The sequence below is a fragment of the Haliotis cracherodii genome, unplaced genomic scaffold (genome assembly GCF_022045235.1).
Source record: "Haliotis cracherodii isolate W230 unplaced genomic scaffold, xgHalCrac1.p SCAF_10, whole genome shotgun sequence".
Lineage (NCBI taxonomy): Eukaryota > Metazoa > Mollusca > Gastropoda > Lepetellida > Haliotidae > Haliotis > Haliotis cracherodii.
Window position 1 is genome coordinate 51,821,165 of NW_027266265.1, and position 22,859 is coordinate 51,844,023.

General features: G+C 40.9%; 1 protein-coding gene across 1 annotated transcript in view; it reads right to left on the reverse strand.

Annotated features, from left to right (window-relative positions):
• Positions 1-20,377: 20,377 nt before the first annotated feature.
• The window catches only part of LOC139454514 (WD repeat-containing protein 97-like), a 62,607-nt gene continuing 60,125 nt past the window's right edge, over positions 20,378-22,859 (reverse strand). The window contains exon 29 of the mRNA XM_071236269.1: positions 20,378-21,837. Within this exon, the coding sequence (XP_071092370.1) occupies positions 21,593-21,837 (245 nt within the window). The 3' untranslated portion in view covers positions 20,378-21,592. The remainder of the gene's footprint in view (positions 21,838-22,859) is intronic.

Here is a 22,859-nt window from a genome sequence, read left to right on the forward strand (position 1 = left end):
CGAAGTAAAATCCACTCATAACCACCTGACAGTGTTTTGAAAGAAAGAATCCAGTGACACGATAGCATCAAATAGTAAATAGCAAATAGCAAATAGTAAATAGCAAACAGCAAACAGCAAATAGCAAATAGATATACATTTCTGAGTTCGACTCCTGGAAAGCCAGTGGTTGGTAGTGTAAGCTTTGTCCTTTAGGCATCGATCACCATCACTTAGTCAGGTCAAAAATGAAGGATAATCTTCTGAAATAAAAGACACGTTCTTTTCTGACGGAAATGGAATTCTCATTTGACTTTGTCAATATACTTCAGCGATGATAAAATCCACTCATAACCACCTAACAGTGTTTTGAAAGAAAGAATTATATGAGAGCATGTCACTTCATGCTTCCACAGGGAGACGTCATGGGGTTAAATCACACTATCAAAAAAGGATGGCGGGGGATATTAATGAATAAATATATAGTTCAACAATACAAAGGTATTGGTTTTTACTCATTGGGGTGAATGTGCAATTCCCCCAACACATTTCCGCCACTGATCAAAGTCCTGGTTCAAATGGGGAGAAAAACAATGTCACAGCCTTCTAATTGAGACGATGATACGCGTCAATCTTGATGTTGGAATAGTCCCAAAATGACACATGTCTTTGAGGTTTACCTTTGGTGAGGGGGCACGGGTGGTCCAGTCGTCTAAGGCGCCGCGTTTCGCTGTGCAGAGTTGCGTCCCTTGGACAGGCCAGAAACCTATGATTGTGGGTTCGAATCTCGGTTCGCCCCGATTGTGTTTCTAGGTTTGTCAGCACCATACCCGTGCTCGTGGGTTTCACCGAAGTGGTTAACGTCTGAGACCTGCATCACTTCGGATTTTCCTCCCACATTAAGCTGACACGCCGTGATATAACTGGAATACTGTTAAAAGTGGCGTTAAACCCAACTCACTCACTACCTTTGGTGAAACGATCACAGGTATGGCGTTGATCACAGTCACTGGGAATATTCACAAAGGTGGTTTGTATTCAAGACATAAAAGACATCAAGAGAACAATTGAGGATATTTATAAAATTTATTCAAAATGAAATACGTCCAAGGCATATAAAAGAAGGAACGAAATTGAAACACATTGATGCCAAAATAGGTGAACGTCATGTCACGACACCTGTGCCAGTCCAGGTAATATGCACGTGACCATTGCTGACCAGTGACACTTTTCCTTTGAAAGATGTCTCATAAGAGGGTGTGGTATTTTGTTTGCTGATATGTCCTTGTTGTTTCTTTAGAACATGATATCCACAATGCTTTTCTATGTAAGCCAGATTGTACAGTTGGCAATTTGGTGGTTACTGGGTAACAACACGGAGAAAGGGGCAAACTGTCAGATCTTTCTATTCCTCTCCAGGAACGTTAGAGACTAATGTCGCCATTAAACCCCTCAGTTCCAACAGTCATCTTTGATGTTAATGCTATTTCTATAAACGTACATCACACATTGAGTCATGTTATGAAGAAATGTAACCACGGAGAATGTAAATCTCGGGGCATTACATTAGCAATTCACTGAATAGTGAATACTGCAGCTGATTATAGGATTAGTTTGGGAGGTACAAATTTACAATGATAACATTTTTTATCATTTAACATTAACTGTTAATAACATTTGTATGGACGGGTATACTTGCACATAGTGAGAACGCATAAAAAGATTGATAACATTCAAAACATTGTACACACTAAATAAGTAAACTACAAAAAGAAAGTGCAAATATTTGAGAGGATACATGGCAAAACACATACACACACATAGTGAAAACGCATTGATAAAGGCGTAGATTGATAAAATCGTCACACAAACACACACTCACCAAAAACACATGTTCACATTCAGACACGCATAACAACAAGAAACTTTAAACAGTCATGACGAAGGGAGTTAGAATGTCACAATGTGACAGACTTTCCTAAACTAGCGGCAAAATGATCGTAATTTCGAAATGTTAAGAACTACAAAAATACTGATCTGAGTCAAATGTATTTTGGAAGGTGAAGAACGTTGAAAGATTGGCATGTCCGCTCACTCACGTAAAAGATGCTTGGTCAATATTTGTTTAAGTACAACATGGCTGAAGGTCCTGTTGCCTGACCAGATCTTGAAGTTGCTCAAAAACAAAGTTCGAAGGTATACGTCAGCCTTGGCAGGAGAAATGGTACAAACTGTTTAGATTCAACGTGAGACATATTACCCGTCCAAAGGAAATAGCGGTGAATATTGTCTTCCTGCTCTCAATCTCCCTACAGAGGGTTGTTGGATATTCCGCCTTTCTCGATTGTAACAAGCCCATCTTGTTGGACAAGTGACGTCCTCCGGTTGACTAGTGACACTCGTTGTTCTATTAGGGATGTTCTTCGCCTCTGTCCTTTGTCCAAGGCATATGGTCCCGTACTGCTTTTGCGGCGTTGGCGTTGAAGCGATCCATATTTAGCGTCAGTGCCGTTGGCAGGAGACAGCTTTCTCACCAGTCCTGACTTTGGATTAAACTTATGAGTGATGGAATTTCTCTCGACTTCAAGGACCTTGATTGTTTTTCTGCGTATGTTCGTTTTAGATTTACCTTCTGTTTCATTTTCGGCGGAGTCATCGAAATGGACACCTGAGTAGAGATCCATTACCGTTAGTCCACGATATTGGTCCATGTTTCTATAGGGAACCAAGAGTAGTCTTGTCAGGAGCTTGTCGCGTCTGTTATATCCACATCCCAAATGACGTCAATGGAGGCGAGAAAAAAGGTGTGACAACCAGTAGCTGTAATGAGTGCGTCATATGCCAATATTTGAATGTTACTGGGTGACAAAGTTTTTCAAAACACGGAGAGGAGTCTTGTCACGTGTCTTACTGCTACGCTCACGTCCTAATTGACGTCAGAGGTAAGATAACAAACAACGAAGTGTGACCACTAGCAGCTGTAATGAGTACGTCATATAGCAATATTGAAAGACATTTTTGCAACCCTCTCCTGGAGCTTGCCCATGTTTCCCGTTCTCTTGAAACAAATAAGTTTGACTATGTCTGTTCTCTCGCTGGCTCCAGCAAGGATTTCACATAAAGGTAGCAAAGTTCCTCCCAAAATGATCCTATAAATCTACACACAACAAAATATGGTAATAAGCACAATGAACTTAGAAATGTGGTCACCGATCTCTTATATTTTCAAAATTGATTTTGATTATTTCCCGTCTGCCTTCAGAGGCGGCTAAACTCTATAAACCAATAATCGATGATCAAATTGAATGTAATCAGGCCCTAATTACATTAAATTTGATCATCGATTATGTGAATAAATTTGAAATATATTATAAATGTGTCTTGAAAATGTGCTGGTCAGTCTGATATATACTCAACACCAAAAGAAACGCGAATACCATGTTGGTTAATATTTAAAATTGGTTGGTTGGTTGGTTGGTTGGTTTTGTTTTTTAACGCCACACTCAGCAATATTCCAGCTATATGACGGCGGTCTGTAAATAATCGAGTCTGGACCGGACAATCCAGTGATTAATATCATGAGCATCGATCCACGCAATTGGGATACAATAACATGCATCAACCAAGTCAGCGAGCCCGACCACCCGATACCATTAGTCGCCTCTTGTGATGGGATATGCTAAAAGCATAGTAAAACCACACCAACTAAACGGCAAATTTCAATTCTATTTGACGGAATGATATAGGACGTTTTGGAAGAAAGAACTAAATGAGTGTATGTCACTTTATGCTTCCACAGGGGGACGTCATGGGGTTAAATCACACTATCAAAAAAGGATGGCGGGGGATATTAATGAATTAATATATAGTTCAACAATACAATGGTATTGTTTTTTACTCATTGGGGTGAATGTGCAATTCCCCCAACTCATTTCCGCCACTGATCAAAGTTTTGGTTCAAACGGGGAGAAAAACAATGTCACAGCCTTCGAATCGGGACAATGATACGTGTCAATCTTGATGAATAGTCCCAAAATGACAAATGTCTTTGATGTTTACCTTTAGTGAGGGGGCACGGGTGGCCCTGTCGTCTAAGGCGTCGCGTTTCGCTGTACAGAGTTGCGTCCCTTGGGCACGCCAGAAACCTATGATTGTGGCATCCCGGTTCCCGGTTTGCCCCTATTATGTTTCTATCTTTGTCAGCACCATACCCGTGCTCGTGGGTTTCACCGAAGTGGTAAACGTCTGAGACCTGCATCACTTCGGATTTTCCTCCCACATTAAGCTGACACGCCGTGATATAACTGGAATACTGTTAGAAGTGGGGTTAAACCCAACTCACTCACTCACTCACTACCTTTGGTGAAACGAGGCGGCTCAAGACAGTATTTGATGCTGAGTGAAAGGCCTCACAACCATAGTTGATCTGATAAGAGATTTGTAGAGGTCCAGCTGAGTGTCCCTCGATTTGTCCCAATATGTGCCTGAAATTGCCCGTAATATGTTCAGGTCTTTTTTACATCTGTTTTCCACATATTCTATATGTTAACGCCAAGTGAGCTGTTGATCAAGGATCACCCCAAGAAATATGGCGGATTTTTCTAAGTTAATTAGTTTGCCTTTATGGAGACACGGAGTATCATGGCATCTTTCCCCCGGCGTTTGAATAGAACTCCAACAGTTTTTTCACTTGAAAGGGTGAATCCCCATTTATTGCACCATTGATCTACTCCGTCCAAGGCTGACTGGAGTTTTTTTCTGATTTGTGAAATATCTCTGTGCTTTACCCATATTGCTCCGTCATCAGCGAATTTAGAAGTTTGGGTAGGAGAGCTGACATGGTCAAAAAGATCATTGATCATGATGTTAAACAGGGTTGGGCTTATAATGCTGCCTTGCGGCGTGCCATTGTCCAGTGCCATAGGTTCAGATCGATTGTTCCCTATTTTAACTGATAGCGACCTGTCTTGCAGGAAGCTGTCTATGAAGTTTGCCATGTTGCCTTCTACTCCATTTTGTACTAGTTTTGTGAGGAGTCCGTCATGCCATACCATGTCGAAGGCTTAGCTGAAGTCCAGAAATACTGCGGCTAGGTATTGTCTGTTTAATTGAGCTTTTTTAATTCGTTTTCCAGTCCCTTCCTGAAGCCACTTTGGTCAGGTTTTATGTGGTTGCCAGTTTCAAGGTGCTGCATGAGCCTTTTCGTAACCATGGCTTCAATAGCTTTGCACATGTTTGAGGTTAGTGAGATCGGCCGATACGAGTTTGGTAGGGCTTCGTCTTTCCCTTGCTATAGAAGCGGGATAACTACAGCATGTTTCCATGCTTTGGGGACTTCTCCTTTGGACCATATCGTGTTATACTACTCAGTGAGTAAGCTTTCGGTTTGATCAGGTAGGTTTTTCAATATCTCGTAACTGGTTGTGTCAAGACCAGGTGCTGTGCCTTTTCTATGGTGTGTCGCATCATTAAACTCTGTCACAATTAATGGTATATGTATACTAGATGCTTGCTTTGCGGTTGTTTTGAAATCTTAAGCATAAACCTTTTTTCCTGTTTGAATTCTTTGCTGCAATTTGTGTTGCTGCTGACAGATGAAAAGTGCTCGGCTAGAATGTTGGCCTTTACTTTGACTGTATGGGCGTTGGCTAACTTGAATTTTTTGTGGGTTTACGCTGACCCCTGATTGCGTGTATTTTGCTCCAGACTGTTTTAGCATTTGTTTTCTTATTTAGAGACTTGCAGAAGATCTGCCATGACTCTTTTTTAGAATTGTCTATGAGCTGTCTTACTTTTGTCCTGGCTGCTCGGACCTGGGCGAAGGCTGATTTGTCCCTTTTTGACCTATTTAGGGCTTTCTTTCTCACTCTCCTAGCTTTTGCTATTTCCCCGTTCCACCATGGTACCGGAGTTTTGCCAGTTTTGTGGTCTTTTTTGGATTTGTTTTTTCAGCTGCGGCGATAATTGCTGAGGTGAGATTTTGTCAAAAAAGATCAGGATTATTCGAGGCAATTTCTGTGGACTTGAATGATATACATTCCTTCCTGAATTTAGGCCAATCAGCCTTTGCATAGTCCCATGTGGGTGAGGATTGGGCTGTTCGTCTAATTGTGACGGGCTACCTATGTAGGTGAGTATAGGAAGGTGATCGATTCCCCCAGTGTCATCATGGACTTGCCAGTGGCAATGTGTGGCGAGGTTGTTGGTGGCAATTGTGAGATCGATTGAACTCCACGTGTTGTGGACTTGGTCATAACGTGTGTGACTGCCGTTGTTTAGAGTTATGAAATTGTCGTCCTCAACCCATTTCTCTACCATTTTGCCGTATTTGCATGAATCATTCCTGTCTTCCCAAAGAGGGCTGTGGGCATTAAAGTCAGCAAGGATTATCCCATTTTGCCTACTATTTGAGCTAGTTTTGTTAGCTCTTCCATGTTCGTTTCATGGGTAACCCTGCGATATATGTAAGCTAAACTTAATTCATTGCCATTTGCCAGTTTTAGGGAGATTACTTGGGTTTCAAGGTTTCCTACGTTTGCTTCGATATTTTTGGATGTACAGCTGTCGTGGACAAGGGTGATTAATACTCCTCCCTTGTTGCCAGGTATAAGTATTTTTCTGGTAGTGTGAATAAGTAAGTGTCTATGAATCACCATTAAATAGTGATGACCTCCGTCACTAACAGTTTACTCCAATGGAGGTGTGACAAGCTAACAAACTGTGACGACCACCCGTGATCTTGAGTGCGTCAATGTTAACAGGTTTGACCCGAATTGGATGACCTCCACGCATGTGTGACAATGAGTTCGCATCTCTTCCCGAGTTGTTCTCCGCTCATTTCTCCTTTCCAAAAGATGTTATATCACTGGTCACGTTATGCAAAATAGGATAATTAACCTACTGAAAACAACGATTTGGGCAGAGCTGGTTAGGTGGCCTAGGGGCTGCCATACACTCAGACGTGCAAAGATCAACTTTTTTTGTTTGTTTGTTTGTTGTTTAACGTCACACTCAGCAATATTCCAGCTATATGACAGCGGTCTATAAATAATCGGGTCTGGACCAGACAATCCAGTGATTGACATCATGGGCATCGATCTACGCAATTGGGATTGATGACATGCGTCAACCAAGTCAGCAAGCCTGACCACCCTATCCCGTTAGTCGCCTTTTACGACAAGCATAGTCGCCTTTTACCTACATGTGAAGTCTAACCCAGATCTTCACGGGTCGCAAAGATCAACTGACTGCATGCTTGAATCTAGTTTCCACCCTCACCAAGTTCTAGGGTCGATATAAGTCAAAGGTCATATGAGGATGAAAAATCATACATGCCAAATGTAAATAAATTCTAAATAATGACTCTGTACCTTTTTCACTATTTGATAATGAATCATAAACACATACTATACTCGCTTAATGGCCTATGCTTTTAGCAGAGATTTCTTCTGATTATGGAGGGGGCACGGGTGGCACAGTCGTCTAAGGAGCCGCGTTTCGCTGTGCAGAGTTGCGTCCCTTGGGCACGCCAGAAACCTATGATTGTGGGTTCGAATCTCGGTTCGCCCCGATTGAGTTTCTATCTTTGTCAGCACCATACCCGTGCTCGTGGGTTTCACCGAAGTGGTAAACGTCTGAGACCTGCATCACTTCGGATTTTCCTCCCACATTAAGCTGACACGCCGTGATATAACTGGAATACTGTTAGAAGTGGGGTTAAACCCAACTCACTCACTCACTCACTACCTTTGGTGAAACGAGGCGGCTCAAGACAGTATTTGATGCTGAGTGAAAGGCCTCACAACCATAGTTGATCTGATAAGAGATTTGTAGAGGTCCAGCTGAGTGTCCCTCGATTTGTCCCAATATGTGCCTGAAATTGCCCGTAATATGTTCAGGTCTTTTTTACATCTGTTTTCCACATATTCTATATGTTAACGCCAAGTGAGCTGTTGATCAAGGATCACCCCAAGAAATATGGCGGATTTTTCTAAGTTAATTAGTTTGCCTTTATGGAGACACGGAGTATCATGGCATCTTTCCCCCGGCGTTTGAATAGAACTCCAACAGTTTTTTCACTTGAAAGGGTGAATCCCCATTTATTGCACCATTGATCTACTCCGTCCAAGGCTGACTGGAGTTTTTTTCTGATTTGTGAAATATCTCTGTGCTTTACCCATATTGCTCCGTCATCAGCGAATTTAGAAGTTTGGGTAGGAGAGCTGACATGGTCAAAAAGATCATTGATCATGATGTTAAACAGGGTTGGGCTTATAATGCTGCCTTGCGGCGTGCCATTGTCCAGTGCCATAGGTTCAGATCGATTGTTCCCTATTTTAACTGATAGCGACCTGTCTTGCAGGAAGCTGTCTATGAAGTTTGCCATGTTGCCTTCTACTCCATTTTGTACTAGTTTTGTGAGGAGTCCGTCATGCCATACCATGTCGAAGGCTTAGCTGAAGTCCAGAAATACTGCGGCTAGGTATTGTCTGTTTAATTGAGCTTTTTTAATTCGTTTTCCAGTCCCTTCCTGAAGCCACTTTGGTCAGGTTTTATGTGGTTGCCAGTTTCAAGGTGCTGCATGAGCCTTTTCGTAACCATGGCTTCAATAGCTTTGCACATGTTTGAGGTTAGTGAGATCGGCCGATACGAGTTTGGTAGGGCTTCGTCTTTCCCTTGCTATAGAAGCGGGATAACTACAGCATGTTTCCATGCTTTGGGGACTTCTCCTTTGGACCATATCGTGTTATACTACTCAGTGAGTAAGCTTTCGGTTTGATCAGGTAGGTTTTTCAATATCTCGTAACTGGTTGTGTCAAGACCAGGTGCTGTGCCTTTTCTATGGTGTGTCGCATCATTAAACTCTGTCACAATTAATGGTATATGTATACTAGATGCTTGCTTTGCGGTTGTTTTGAAATCTTAAGCATAAACCTTTTTTCCTGTTTGAATTCTTTGCTGCAATTTGTGTTGCTGCTGACAGATGAAAAGTGCTCGGCTAGAATGTTGGCCTTTACTTTGACTGTATGGGCGTTGGCTAACTTGAATTTTTTGTGGGTTTACGCTGACCCCTGATTGCGTGTATTTTGCTCCAGACTGTTTTAGCATTTGTTTTCTTATTTAGAGACTTGCAGAAGATCTGCCATGACTCTTTTTTAGAATTGTCTATGAGCTGTCTTACTTTTGTCCTGGCTGCTCGGACCTGGGCGAAGGCTGATTTGTCCCTTTTTGACCTATTTAGGGCTTTCTTTCTCACTCTCCTAGCTTTTGCTATTTCCCCGTTCCACCATGGTACCGGAGTTTTGCCAGTTTTGTGGTCTTTTTTGGATTTGTTTTTTCAGCTGCGGCGATAATTGCTGAGGTGAGATTTTGTCAAAAAAGATCAGGATTATTCGAGGCAATTTCTGTGGACTTGAATGATATACATTCCTTCCTGAATTTAGGCCAATCAGCCTTTGCATAGTCCCATGTGGGTGAGGATTGGGCTGTTCGTCTAATTGTGACGGGCTACCTATGTAGGTGAGTATAGGAAGGTGATCGATTCCCCCAGTGTCATCATGGACTTGCCAGTGGCAATGTGTGGCGAGGTTGTTGGTGGCAATTGTGAGATCGATTGAACTCCACGTGTTGTGGACTTGGTCATAACGTGTGTGACTGCCGTTGTTTAGAGTTATGAAATTGTCGTCCTCAACCCATTTCTCTACCATTTTGCCGTATTTGCATGAATCATTCCTGTCTTCCCAAAGAGGGCTGTGGGCATTAAAGTCAGCAAGGATTATCCCATTTTGCCTACTATTTGAGCTAGTTTTGTTAGCTCTTCCATGTTCGTTTCATGGGTAACCCTGCGATATATGTAAGCTAAACTTAATTCATTGCCATTTGCCAGTTTTAGGGAGATTACTTGGGTTTCAAGGTTTCCTACGTTTGCTTCGATATTTTTGGATGTACAGCTGTCGTGGACAAGGGTGATTAATACTCCTCCCTTGTTGCCAGGTATAAGTATTTTTCTGGTAGTGTGAATAAGTAAGTGTCTATGAATCACCATTAAATAGTGATGACCTCCGTCACTAACAGTTTACTCCAATGGAGGTGTGACAAGCTAACAAACTGTGACGACCACCCGTGATCTTGAGTGCGTCAATGTTAACAGGTTTGACCCGAATTGGATGACCTCCACGCATGTGTGACAATGAGTTCGCATCTCTTCCCGAGTTGTTCTCCGCTCATTTCTCCTTTCCAAAAGATGTTATATCACTGGTCACGTTATGCAAAATAGGATAATTAACCTACTGAAAACAACGATTTGGGCAGAGCTGGTTAGGTGGCCTAGGGGCTGCCATACACTCAGACGTGCAAAGATCAACTTTTTTTGTTTGTTTGTTTGTTGTTTAACGTCACACTCAGCAATATTCCAGCTATATGACAGCGGTCTATAAATAATCGGGTCTGGACCAGACAATCCAGTGATTGACATCATGGGCATCGATCTACGCAATTGGGATTGATGACATGCGTCAACCAAGTCAGCAAGCCTGACCACCCTATCCCGTTAGTCGCCTTTTACGACAAGCATAGTCGCCTTTTACCTACATGTGAAGTCTAACCCAGATCTTCACGGGTCGCAAAGATCAACTGACTGCATGCTTGAATCTAGTTTCCACCCTCACCAAGTTCTAGGGTCGATATAAGTCAAAGGTCATATGAGGATGAAAAATCATACATGCCAAATGTAAATAAATTCTAAATAATGACTCTGTACCTTTTTCACTATTTGATAATGAATCATAAACACATACTATACTCGCTTAATGGCCTATGCTTTTAGCAGAGATTTCTTCTGATTATGGAGGGGGCACGGGTGGCACAGTCGTCTAAGGAGCCGCGTTTCGCTGTGCAGAGTTGCGTCCCTTGGGCACGCCAGAAACCTATGATTGTGGGTTCGAATCTCGGTTCGCCCCGATTGAGTTTCTATCTTTGTCAGCACCATACCCGTGCTCGTGGGTTTCACCGAAGTGGTAAACGTCTGAGACCTGCATCACTTCGGATTTTCCTCCCACATTAAGCTGACACGCCGTGATATAACTGGAATACTGTTAGAAGTGGGGTTAAACCCAACTCACTCACTCACTCACTACCTTTGGTGAAACGAGGCGGCTCAAGACAGTATTTGATGCTGAGTGAAAGGCCTCACAACCATAGTTGATCTGATAAGAGATTTGTAGAGGTCCAGCTGAGTGTCCCTCGATTTGTCCCAATATGTGCCTGAAATTGCCCGTAATATGTTCAGGTCTTTTTTACATCTGTTTTCCACATATTCTATATGTTAACGCCAAGTGAGCTGTTGATCAAGGATCACCCCAAGAAATATGGCGGATTTTTCTAAGTTAATTAGTTTGCCTTTATGGAGACACGGAGTATCATGGCATCTTTCCCCCGGCGTTTGAATAGAACTCCAACAGTTTTTTCACTTGAAAGGGTGAATCCCCATTTATTGCACCATTGATCTACTCCGTCCAAGGCTGACTGGAGTTTTTTTCTGATTTGTGAAATATCTCTGTGCTTTACCCATATTGCTCCGTCATCAGCGAATTTAGAAGTTTGGGTAGGAGAGCTGACATGGTCAAAAAGATCATTGATCATGATGTTAAACAGGGTTGGGCTTATAATGCTGCCTTGCGGCGTGCCATTGTCCAGTGCCATAGGTTCAGATCGATTGTTCCCTATTTTAACTGATAGCGACCTGTCTTGCAGGAAGCTGTCTATGAAGTTTGCCATGTTGCCTTCTACTCCATTTTGTACTAGTTTTGTGAGGAGTCCGTCATGCCATACCATGTCGAAGGCTTAGCTGAAGTCCAGAAATACTGCGGCTAGGTATTGTCTGTTTAATTGAGCTTTTTTAATTCGTTTTCCAGTCCCTTCCTGAAGCCACTTTGGTCAGGTTTTATGTGGTTGCCAGTTTCAAGGTGCTGCATGAGCCTTTTCGTAACCATGGCTTCAATAGCTTTGCACATGTTTGAGGTTAGTGAGATCGGCCGATACGAGTTTGGTAGGGCTTCGTCTTTCCCTTGCTATAGAAGCGGGATAACTACAGCATGTTTCCATGCTTTGGGGACTTCTCCTTTGGACCATATCGTGTTATACTACTCAGTGAGTAAGCTTTCGGTTTGATCAGGTAGGTTTTTCAATATCTCGTAACTGGTTGTGTCAAGACCAGGTGCTGTGCCTTTTCTATGGTGTGTCGCATCATTAAACTCTGTCACAATTAATGGTATATGTATACTAGATGCTTGCTTTGCGGTTGTTTTGAAATCTTAAGCATAAACCTTTTTTCCTGTTTGAATTCTTTGCTGCAATTTGTGTTGCTGCTGACAGATGAAAAGTGCTCGGCTAGAATGTTGGCCTTTACTTTGACTGTATGGGCGTTGGCTAACTTGAATTTTTTGTGGGTTTACGCTGACCCCTGATTGCGTGTATTTTGCTCCAGACTGTTTTAGCATTTGTTTTCTTATTTAGAGACTTGCAGAAGATCTGCCATGACTCTTTTTTAGAATTGTCTATGAGCTGTCTTACTTTTGTCCTGGCTGCTCGGACCTGGGCGAAGGCTGATTTGTCCCTTTTTGACCTATTTAGGGCTTTCTTTCTCACTCTCCTAGCTTTTGCTATTTCCCCGTTCCACCATGGTACCGGAGTTTTGCCAGTTTTGTGGTCTTTTTTGGATTTGTTTTTTCAGCTGCGGCGATAATTGCTGAGGTGAGATTTTGTCAAAAAAGATCAGGATTATTCGAGGCAATTTCTGTGGACTTGAATGATATACATTCCTTCCTGAATTTAGGCCAATCAGCCTTTGCATAGTCCCATGTGGGTGAGGATTGGGCTGTTCGTCTAATTGTGACGGGCTACCTATGTAGGTGAGTATAGGAAGGTGATCGATTCCCCCAGTGTCATCATGGACTTGCCAGTGGCAATGTGTGGCGAGGTTGTTGGTGGCAATTGTGAGATCGATTGAACTCCACGTGTTGTGGACTTGGTCATAACGTGTGTGACTGCCGTTGTTTAGAGTTATGAAATTGTCGTCCTCAACCCATTTCTCTACCATTTTGCCGTATTTGCATGAATCATTCCTGTCTTCCCAAAGAGGGCTGTGGGCATTAAAGTCAGCAAGGATTATCCCATTTTGCCTACTATTTGAGCTAGTTTTGTTAGCTCTTCCATGTTCGTTTCATGGGTAACCCTGCGATATATGTAAGCTAAACTTAATTCATTGCCATTTGCCAGTTTTAGGGAGATTACTTGGGTTTCAAGGTTTCCTACGTTTGCTTCGATATTTTTGGATGTACAGCTGTCGTGGACAAGGGTGATTAATACTCCTCCCTTGTTGCCAGGTATAAGTATTTTTCTGGTAGTGTGAATAAGTAAGTGTCTATGAATCACCATTAAATAGTGATGACCTCCGTCACTAACAGTTTACTCCAATGGAGGTGTGACAAGCTAACAAACTGTGACGACCACCCGTGATCTTGAGTGCGTCAATGTTAACAGGTTTGACCCGAATTGGATGACCTCCACGCATGTGTGACAATGAGTTCGCATCTCTTCCCGAGTTGTTCTCCGCTCATTTCTCCTTTCCAAAAGATGTTATATCACTGGTCACGTTATGCAAAATAGGATAATTAACCTACTGAAAACAACGATTTGGGCAGAGCTGGTTAGGTGGCCTAGGGGCTGCCATACACTCAGACGTGCAAAGATCAACTTTTTTTGTTTGTTTGTTTGTTGTTTAACGTCACACTCAGCAATATTCCAGCTATATGACAGCGGTCTATAAATAATCGGGTCTGGACCAGACAATCCAGTGATTGACATCATGGGCATCGATCTACGCAATTGGGATTGATGACATGCGTCAACCAAGTCAGCAAGCCTGACCACCCTATCCCGTTAGTCGCCTTTTACGACAAGCATAGTCGCCTTTTACCTACATGTGAAGTCTAACCCAGATCTTCACGGGTCGCAAAGATCAACTGACTGCATGCTTGAATCTAGTTTCCACCCTCACCAAGTTCTAGGGTCGATATAAGTCAAAGGTCATATGAGGATGAAAAATCATACATGCCAAATGTAAATAAATTCTAAATAATGACTCTGTACCTTTTTCACTATTTGATAATGAATCATAAACACATACTATACTCGCTTAATGGCCTATGCTTTTAGCAGAGATTTCTTCTGATTATGGAGGGGGCACGGGTGGCACAGTCGTCTAAGGAGCCGCGTTTCGCTGTGCAGAGTTGCGTCCCTTGGGCACGCCAGAAACCTATGATTGTGGGTTCGAATCTCGGTTCGCCCCGATTGAGTTTCTAGGTTTGTCAGCACCATACCCGTGCTCGTGGGTTTCACCGAAGTGGTTAACGTCTGAGACCTGCATCACTTCGGATTTTCCTCCCACATTAAGCTGACACGCCTTGATATAACTGGAATACTGTTAAAAGCGGCGTTAAACCCAATTCACTCACTCTCTCTGATCATGGAAAGTGTTTTGTCGCTTAAATTCTAACATCCCCACAGTATGCTAACGACAACATGAGACCCGTGAAGATTCGGGGTAGAATAGGTCTTCTGCAACCCATGCTTGCCGTAAAAGGCGAATGTGCTTTTGTTTGTTTGTGTGCTGTTTAACGCCGCACTCAGCAATATTCCAGCAATATGACGGCGGTCTGGAAATAATAGAGTCTGGACCAGACAACCCAGTGATTGACATCAATGAGCATCGACCCACGAAATTGGGATACAATAACATGCATCAACCAAGTCAGCGAGCCTGACCACCTGATCCCGTTAGTCGCCTCTTGTGATATTGATGGGATATGCTAAAAGCATACTTAGTAAAACCAGACCAACTTAACGACAAATTTCAATTCTATTTGACGTAATGATATAGGACGTGGGAATAAATCGTATTTCAATAGTCTACAAAAGAGAAAAAAAAACTGGATGTTGACCACTTAAACGTTAACGCCAGAGAATAACCAGTCTCGATTATGTACCGAAACAGATTCCATGGGGGTTAAAGGGCAAAGTAGAGGTACAAATTAGATGAATGGATCAATGAAAACCACCAAGAGTTATAGGATATAGAGTTATAGAAAATCCAGTAACACGATAGCATCAAATAGCAAATAGCAAATAGTAAATAGTAAATAGCAAATAGATATACATTTCTGAGTTCGACTCCTGGAAAGCCAGTGGTTGGTCGTGTAAGCTTTGTCCTTCAGGTATCGATCACCATCACTTAGTCAGGTCAAAACTGAAGGATAATCTTCTGAAATAAAAGACACGTTCTTCTCAAAGTAACGTTCTGACGGAAATGGAAATAAATCCTCATCTGACTTTGTCAAATTACGTCAGCGATGTAAAAACCACTCATAACCACCTGACAGTGTTTTGAAAGAAAGAATCCAGTGACACGATAGCATCAAATAGTAAATAGCAAATAGTAAATAGCAAACAGCAAACAGCAAATAGCAAACAGATATACATTTCTGAGTTCGAATACTGGAAAGCCAGTGGTTGGTAGTGTAAGCTTTGTCCTTTAGGCATTGATCACCATCACTTAGTCAGGTCAAAACTGAAGGATAATCTTCTGAAATAAAAGACACGTTCTTCTCTGACGGAAATGGAATTCTCATTTCACTTTGTCAATATACTTCAGCGATGTAAAAAAACACTCATGACCACCTGACAGTGTTTTGGAAGAAAGAATTAAATGAGAGCATGTCACTTCATGCTTCCACAGGGAGACGTCATAGGGTTAAATCACACTATCAAAAAAGGATGTTGGGGGATATTAATGAATAGATATATAGTTCAACAATACAAAGGTATTGGTTTTTACTCATTGGGGTGAATGTGCAATTCCCCCAACATATTTCCGCCACTGATCAAAGTTTTGGTTCAAATGGGGAGAAAAACAATGTCACAGCCTTCTAGTTGAGACAATGATACGCGTCAATCTTGATGTTGGAATAGTCCCCAAATGACAGATGTCTTTGAGGTTTACCTTTGGTGAGGGTCACGGGTGGTCCAGTCGTCTAAGGCGTCGCGTTTCGCTGTGCAGAGTTGCGTCCCTTGGGCACGCCAGTCCCGGTTCGCCCCGATTATGTTTCGATCTTTGTCAGCACCATACCCGTGCTCGTGGGTTTAACCGAAGTGGTAAACGTCTGAGACCTGCATCACTTCGGGCTTTCATCCCACATTAAGCTGACACGCCGTGATATAACTGGAATACTGTTAAAAGTGGGGTTAAACCCAACTCACTCACTCACTCACTACCTTTGGTGAAACGATCACAGGTATGGCGTTGATCACAGTCACTGGGAACATTCACAAATGTAGTTTGTATTCAAGACATAAAAGACACCAAGAGAACAATTGAGGATATTTATTACATTTATTCAAAATGAAATACGTCCAAGGCATATAAAAGAAGGAACGAAATTGAAACACATTGATGCCAAAATAGGTGAACGTCATGTCACGACACCTGTGCCAGTCCAGGTAATATGCACGTGACCATTGCTGACCAGTGACAATTTTCCTTTGAAAGATGTCTCATAAGAGGGTGTGGTATTTTGTTTGCTGATATGTCCTTGTTGTTTCTTTAGAACATGATATCCACAATGCTTTTCTATGTAAGCCAGAATGTACAGTTGGCAGTTTGGTGGTTACTGGGTAACAACAAGGAGAAAGGGGCAAACTGTCAGATCTTTCTATTCCTCTCCAGGAACGTTAGAGACTAATGTCGCCATTAAACCCATCAGTTCTAACAGTAATCTTTCATGTTAATGCTATTTCTATAAACGTACATCACACTTTGAGTCATGTTATGAAGATCTTGTCATCAAGAAATGTAACCACGAAGAATGTAAATCTCGGGGCATTACATTAGCAATTCACTGAATAGTGAATACTGCAGCTGATTATAGGATTAGTTTGGGAGGTACAAATTTACAATGATAACATTTTTTTATCATTTAACATTAACTGTTAATAACATTTATATGGACGGGTATACTTGCACATAGTGAGAACGCATAAAAAGATTGATAACATTTAAAACATTGTACACACTAAATAAGTAAACTACAAAAAGAAAGTGCAAATATTTGGGAGGATACATGGCAAAACACATACACACACATAGTGAAAACGCATTGATCAAGGCGTAGATTGCTAACATCGTCACACAAACGCACACTCACACAAAAACACACACATTCACACACGCATAACAACAAGAAACTTTAAACAGTCATGACGAAGGGAGCTAGAATGTCACAATGTGACTGACTTTCCTAAACTAGCGGCAAAATGATCGTAATTTCGAAATGTTAAGAACTACAAAAATACTGATCTGAGTCAAATGTATTTTGGAAGGTGAAGAACGTTGAAAGATTGGCATGTCCGCTCACTCACGTAAAAGATGCTTGATCAATATTTGTTTAAGTACAACATGGCTGAAGGTCCTGTTGCCTGACCAGATCTTTGATGAAGTTGCTCAAAACCAAAGTTCGAGAGTATACGTCAGCCTTGGCAGAAGAACTTGTTTCAAACTGTGAAGATTCAACGTAAGACATATTACCCGTCCAAAGGAAATAGCGGTGAATATTGTCTTCCTGCTCTCAATCTCCCTACAGAGGGTTGTTGGATATTCCGCCTTTCTCGATTGTAACAAGCCCATCTTGTTGGACAAGTGATGTCCTCCGGTTGACTAGTGACACTCGTTGTTCTATTAGGGATGTTCTTCGCCTCTGTCCTTTGTCCAAGGCATATGGTCCCGTACTGCTTTTGCGGCGTTGGCGTTGAAGCGGTCCATATTTAGCGTCTGTGCCGTTTGCAGGAGACAGCTTTCTCACCAGTCCTGACTTTGGATTAAACTTATGAGTGATGGAATTTCTCTCGACTTCAAGGACCTTGATTGTTTTTCTGCGTATGTTCGTTTTAGATTTACCTTCTGTTTCATTTTCGGCGGAGTCATCGAAATGGGCACCTGAGTAGAGATCCATTACCGTTAGTCCACGATATTGGTCCATGTTTCTATAGGGAACCAAGAGTAGTCTTGTCAGGAGCTTGTCGCGTCTGTTATATCCACATCCAAAATGACGTCAATGGAGGCGAGAAAAACAAAAACAAGGTGTGACCACCAGTAGCTGTAATGAATGCGTCATATGCCAATATTTGAATGTTACTGGGTGACAAAGTTTTTCAAAACACGGAGAGGAGTCTTGTCACACGTCTCATTGCCATGCTCACGTCCTAATTAACGTCAGAGGTAAGATAACAAACAACGAAGTGTGACCATTAGCAGCTGTATTGAGTACGTCATATAGCAATATTTTGCTCGGACATTTTTGCAACCCTCTCCTGGAGCTTGCCCATGTTTCCCGTTCTCTTGAAACAAATAAGTTTGACTATGTCTGTTCTCTCGCTGGCTCCAGCAAGGATTTCACATAAAGGGTAGAAAAGTTCCTCCCAAAATGATTCTTTAAATGTTCACACAACAAAATATGGTAATAAGTACAATGAAGTAAGAAATGTGGTCACGGATCTCTTATATTTTCACAATTGATTTTGATTATTTCCCATCTGCCTTCAGAGGTTGCTAAACTCTATAAACCAATAATCGATGATCAAATTTAATGTAATCAGGCCCTAATTACATTAAATTTGATCATCGATTATGTGAATAAGTTTGAAATATATTATAAATGTGTCTTGAAAATGTGCTGGTCAGTCTGATGTATACTTAACACCAAAAGAAACGTGAATACCATACATGTTGGTTAATATTTAAAGATGTACCATGCTGGATTTGCCTGTTAAGTTTGGCAATCACGTGTATCATATCGTGATAAGAATAAAGACATTGTGGTAACACTTGGTTGATTGTTAGTTTTGTCATAAAGTGGCGCACATTGGAAACATCTCTTCTTAAGGTAATACTTCTCCATATGTTTCTATGGTCATGTTTCTTTTGGCATTGAGTATATAACAGGTCATTATGGACTAGCAGCTGTTTCAAACTCTGGTTATGACTCAGGTATAGTTTCAAGAGTGTTGGGTTCACATTACACTATTACCTTCTATGTGTTCCAAATATGTTTTAATGAAGCTTCAGGAATAAACACAAAACCATTTGGATAGCAAAAACAACAGTTTATTAGGTAACTGACGTTTCACACACAGATAAACGCAGTTGACATTATCACAGTCAATATTCAGCAGTAAGATTGTTAACCAAGGTGGACGGCTTGAAAACGAAATAAATACATACATAAACATATCCAATATTACACCCAGTCTTTTTGTACCTCGAAACCAGGACGTAATGTCTGTTATTTATAAAGGATTACCTCTTTAACTCCTGTGTACATTTTGCAAAAATACTGGCTTCAAAACAAAATATTAAATACTGATAATTACTATGGGCAGCTGAGTGAAGTATACAAAAATATGTCAAATCTTAAATCTTAGGATAATGGATGAATATGATGATGAGTGGGTGAATGAAGTTTTACGCCACTTTTAGCTATATTACAGCAATATCATGGTGGTGGCGGAAACAGGCTTCTCACATCGTACCAATGTGGGGAAATAGAACCCAGGTCTTTGGCAGGACGAGCAAATGCTTTGACCTCTAGGCTACCCCACCTAAATATGATGATTACATGGGGATGATGAGTGAGTGAGTGAGTATGGTTTTATGCCACTTTGACCCAGGAATGTCCGGCAGGGGACACGAGGAATGGGCTTCACATACTGAACCTATGTCGGGAATCGAACTCAGGTTTTCGGTGTGACGAGCGAACGCTTTAACCACTAGGCTACCCGACCGCCCCTGTTGAGGATGAGAACACATGGATACCTTTACATGAATATCAATGTTGAGTTGTGGAAGGTAACATAATAGTACATTAACATAAAATATGCAATATATGTGTGAAGTTAATGTGACTCGATGGAATGTACAAACGTGTTACATTTTGGTAATACAGGAATTGTAAAAGAATCTACAGGATTATAAAAAAAGGTTCCAGGAAAATATTTGGCAATACCATGACTTGCAGTGACATAAAACAGATATTGTTTGAAAGTATTTTTTAATTCTGTGAGAAATACATGTGCAGGGAAATCTTGTAAACTTGAACTCCTTTAACCAAGTCAAACCTCGTCAGTCAGGACCCCATTTCAAAGTAGACACAATTTAAGGATAACAACTTCTTTAGTAGTGTAAAGGCCACGTTTCGGTATAGATCCTTATACAGTTTTCAAGGTTGACAACGGTATAAGGATCTATACAAAAACGTCACCTTTACAGTATTAAAGAAGTTGTAATCCATAAATTGTGTCTACTTTGTCATCCGCCAACTTCTAAGTAATGCCTTTCAAACCATTCAGGACCCCATCTGTCCAGAAACCACAATTTTATCAATAAATAACTCAATAGAGTCTACCTAAATAAAATTGACATGACTCTGTCAAAAAGGATTCCTTTATTGAGAAATGAGTTAATCCTGATGACTTTACTGTAAGCTGTTGGCATTAACAGAGTGTCACTTGTATGGTTTAAGGCAACACTTGATATTGCTTGTTTTACTCTAGAGTCCATGGCTCTAAGACTTGAGTTAACAAAGCTCCTGGTGTAGCCTGGTGTATATTAAGCATGACAATCAACAAGGGACAGTGTGTGAACATAAAACACACACGTAATCAGTCTATCAAGGTAAAAACTCAATATACTAATCATAAAAATCTACATTTGATATATACAGAAATAAGAAACTAAACTAAATTAAAATTGAGAGTTTCAACCTAAAATATTTAATAATCCCATGTAAATTGTCTGTAAATACTTATAAACACTGTTTTCTTAGACACTAATTACAAGTAAATTAATACTACGTGCTTTACACAAACTTATGAGCAGATAAGGATAGAGATTCATAATTCCAGAATGTATTCTTCTAACCTTAATTACATGGATTTTGCTAAGGTAGTCTGAACAACCTCAACCCCACACCCCAACACACACACGCTGAGATGGCTTATTCAGGAGTAAAATAATTTGTGTTTATTCAAAGAGAAAAAAGTCCATATCTACAACCAGACTTACACCGTACAGATCATTCAGCACAAATTTCTAATAGTAAAGCTGTTTTAACTCCTAAGAGTAAATACCAGTTTGTTATTTGAATAATGTTACGCTATTAGAAGTGATTTATATCAATAACCTGGAATGTCCCACTCGCGGGTTAAATAACCGTTTTGACAGAAGCAATATGTATCCGACACCATGGCGCCATATACTACTGAATCCAATCTTGGAATCTCTTTTAGTTGCACTGTTAGAGCATGCACTATGCATGTAGTAATATTCTGAAAAATATGTAATTTCAATGATTTCATATGCAACAATATCCTAATTATTTCCCCTCAACGACAGTTATAATTTACAAATATGAATTTATTAATTTCCATTGTATAAAATATTTGACTTCAGTGACTCCAAGGAAAGTTTGGCTGCCATTTGCTTACTCCATATAGTTTATAATACAATTCAGCTACTAGGCGCCACGACTTGTTCCATGGGTATGTAGGACTGATCAGGAAGAAAGAACTTCTGGGAGGACTTGAGTGTGATGAGCACTGGTTCCTGGAAGCGGGCATCGAACTCGTCCAGTCTGTTTGGGAATGGGTTCATGTACAAGGTCTTCATTGGCAGGTTGATACTCGGCACAAATGTAGTTATCTCCCCTGTGACCAGTGGTCGACTGCGGCCTCCAAGAGGGGGGCATTGGAAATCTGAAAGAAAGTTTATCAAATTGTTTCAGATCATGCATAAAAATATAAAACACACCGTTTTTATGTTTATACCGCCATAAACGCAAAAATATAATAAAGTCAACTCTTGATTTATTGAAGTCAACAGTAACAAGCATGAAATACTCATATCCCACGCCAATATGACATGCCCGGTTGTGTGCAAGGCATCAGCCCTCCGGAAAAGAGCACTATTTTCCATCTAAGTTACAGTCGTTGCCATGGAAAACTTGAAAAATATTTTTTTTAAAAATTCCAAACTATCAAAAGGCACCAGTTTACCACTTGACCTATCTATGTGCCAAGTTTGGTTAAAGGGCAAGTTCACACGGAAATGAACCATTTTTTCTTGTACTTTTTCCACATTAAAAGTGTTAACATAGAAGTGTCAAAGACAAAAATATAAAAACATCATATTTAATTAACATATTTTTTGGACTAAAACGATTCATATTTTTCACATTTACCAAGTGTTCTATTGCCATAACAAAAACACCATGGCTTATGCCCCTTGCAATATGACGTCATTGGTGCCAATTGATAAACATTATGACGTCAACATGCTTTGTTAGAGCCGCTTCACGTGGTGTAGGTACAGTTTTGTGATTCTAGCATCTCAGATGCCAGCCAGAATTGTGTTATGCTGAGACACCACTGCGCCGGAGTGTGTCGTAGACCATGTTGTTTTACCGCAAACTGGTCCTTGATATCTTTTGCGTTGAGAATAGACAGGGACCCAGTTGAATTGGCACCAATTACGTCATAATCTAAGGGGGATAACTCAGGCCTATTTCGCTCGTAAAACGAAGGCCTCATAACGGCATATCACTTTCACACTATTGTGAGCTTCCTACTTTCACTGTGAAAAAAAATGAGTGTATATTTTCAAACACAGATACTAACTAATTCTAAAATTGCGTTTTGTTTAGAAAAAGAAAGAAAGTGATTTTTGCGTGTACAGTTCCCCTTTAAGATTTCTCTCATGGTTTTTGAGTTCTGCTTCG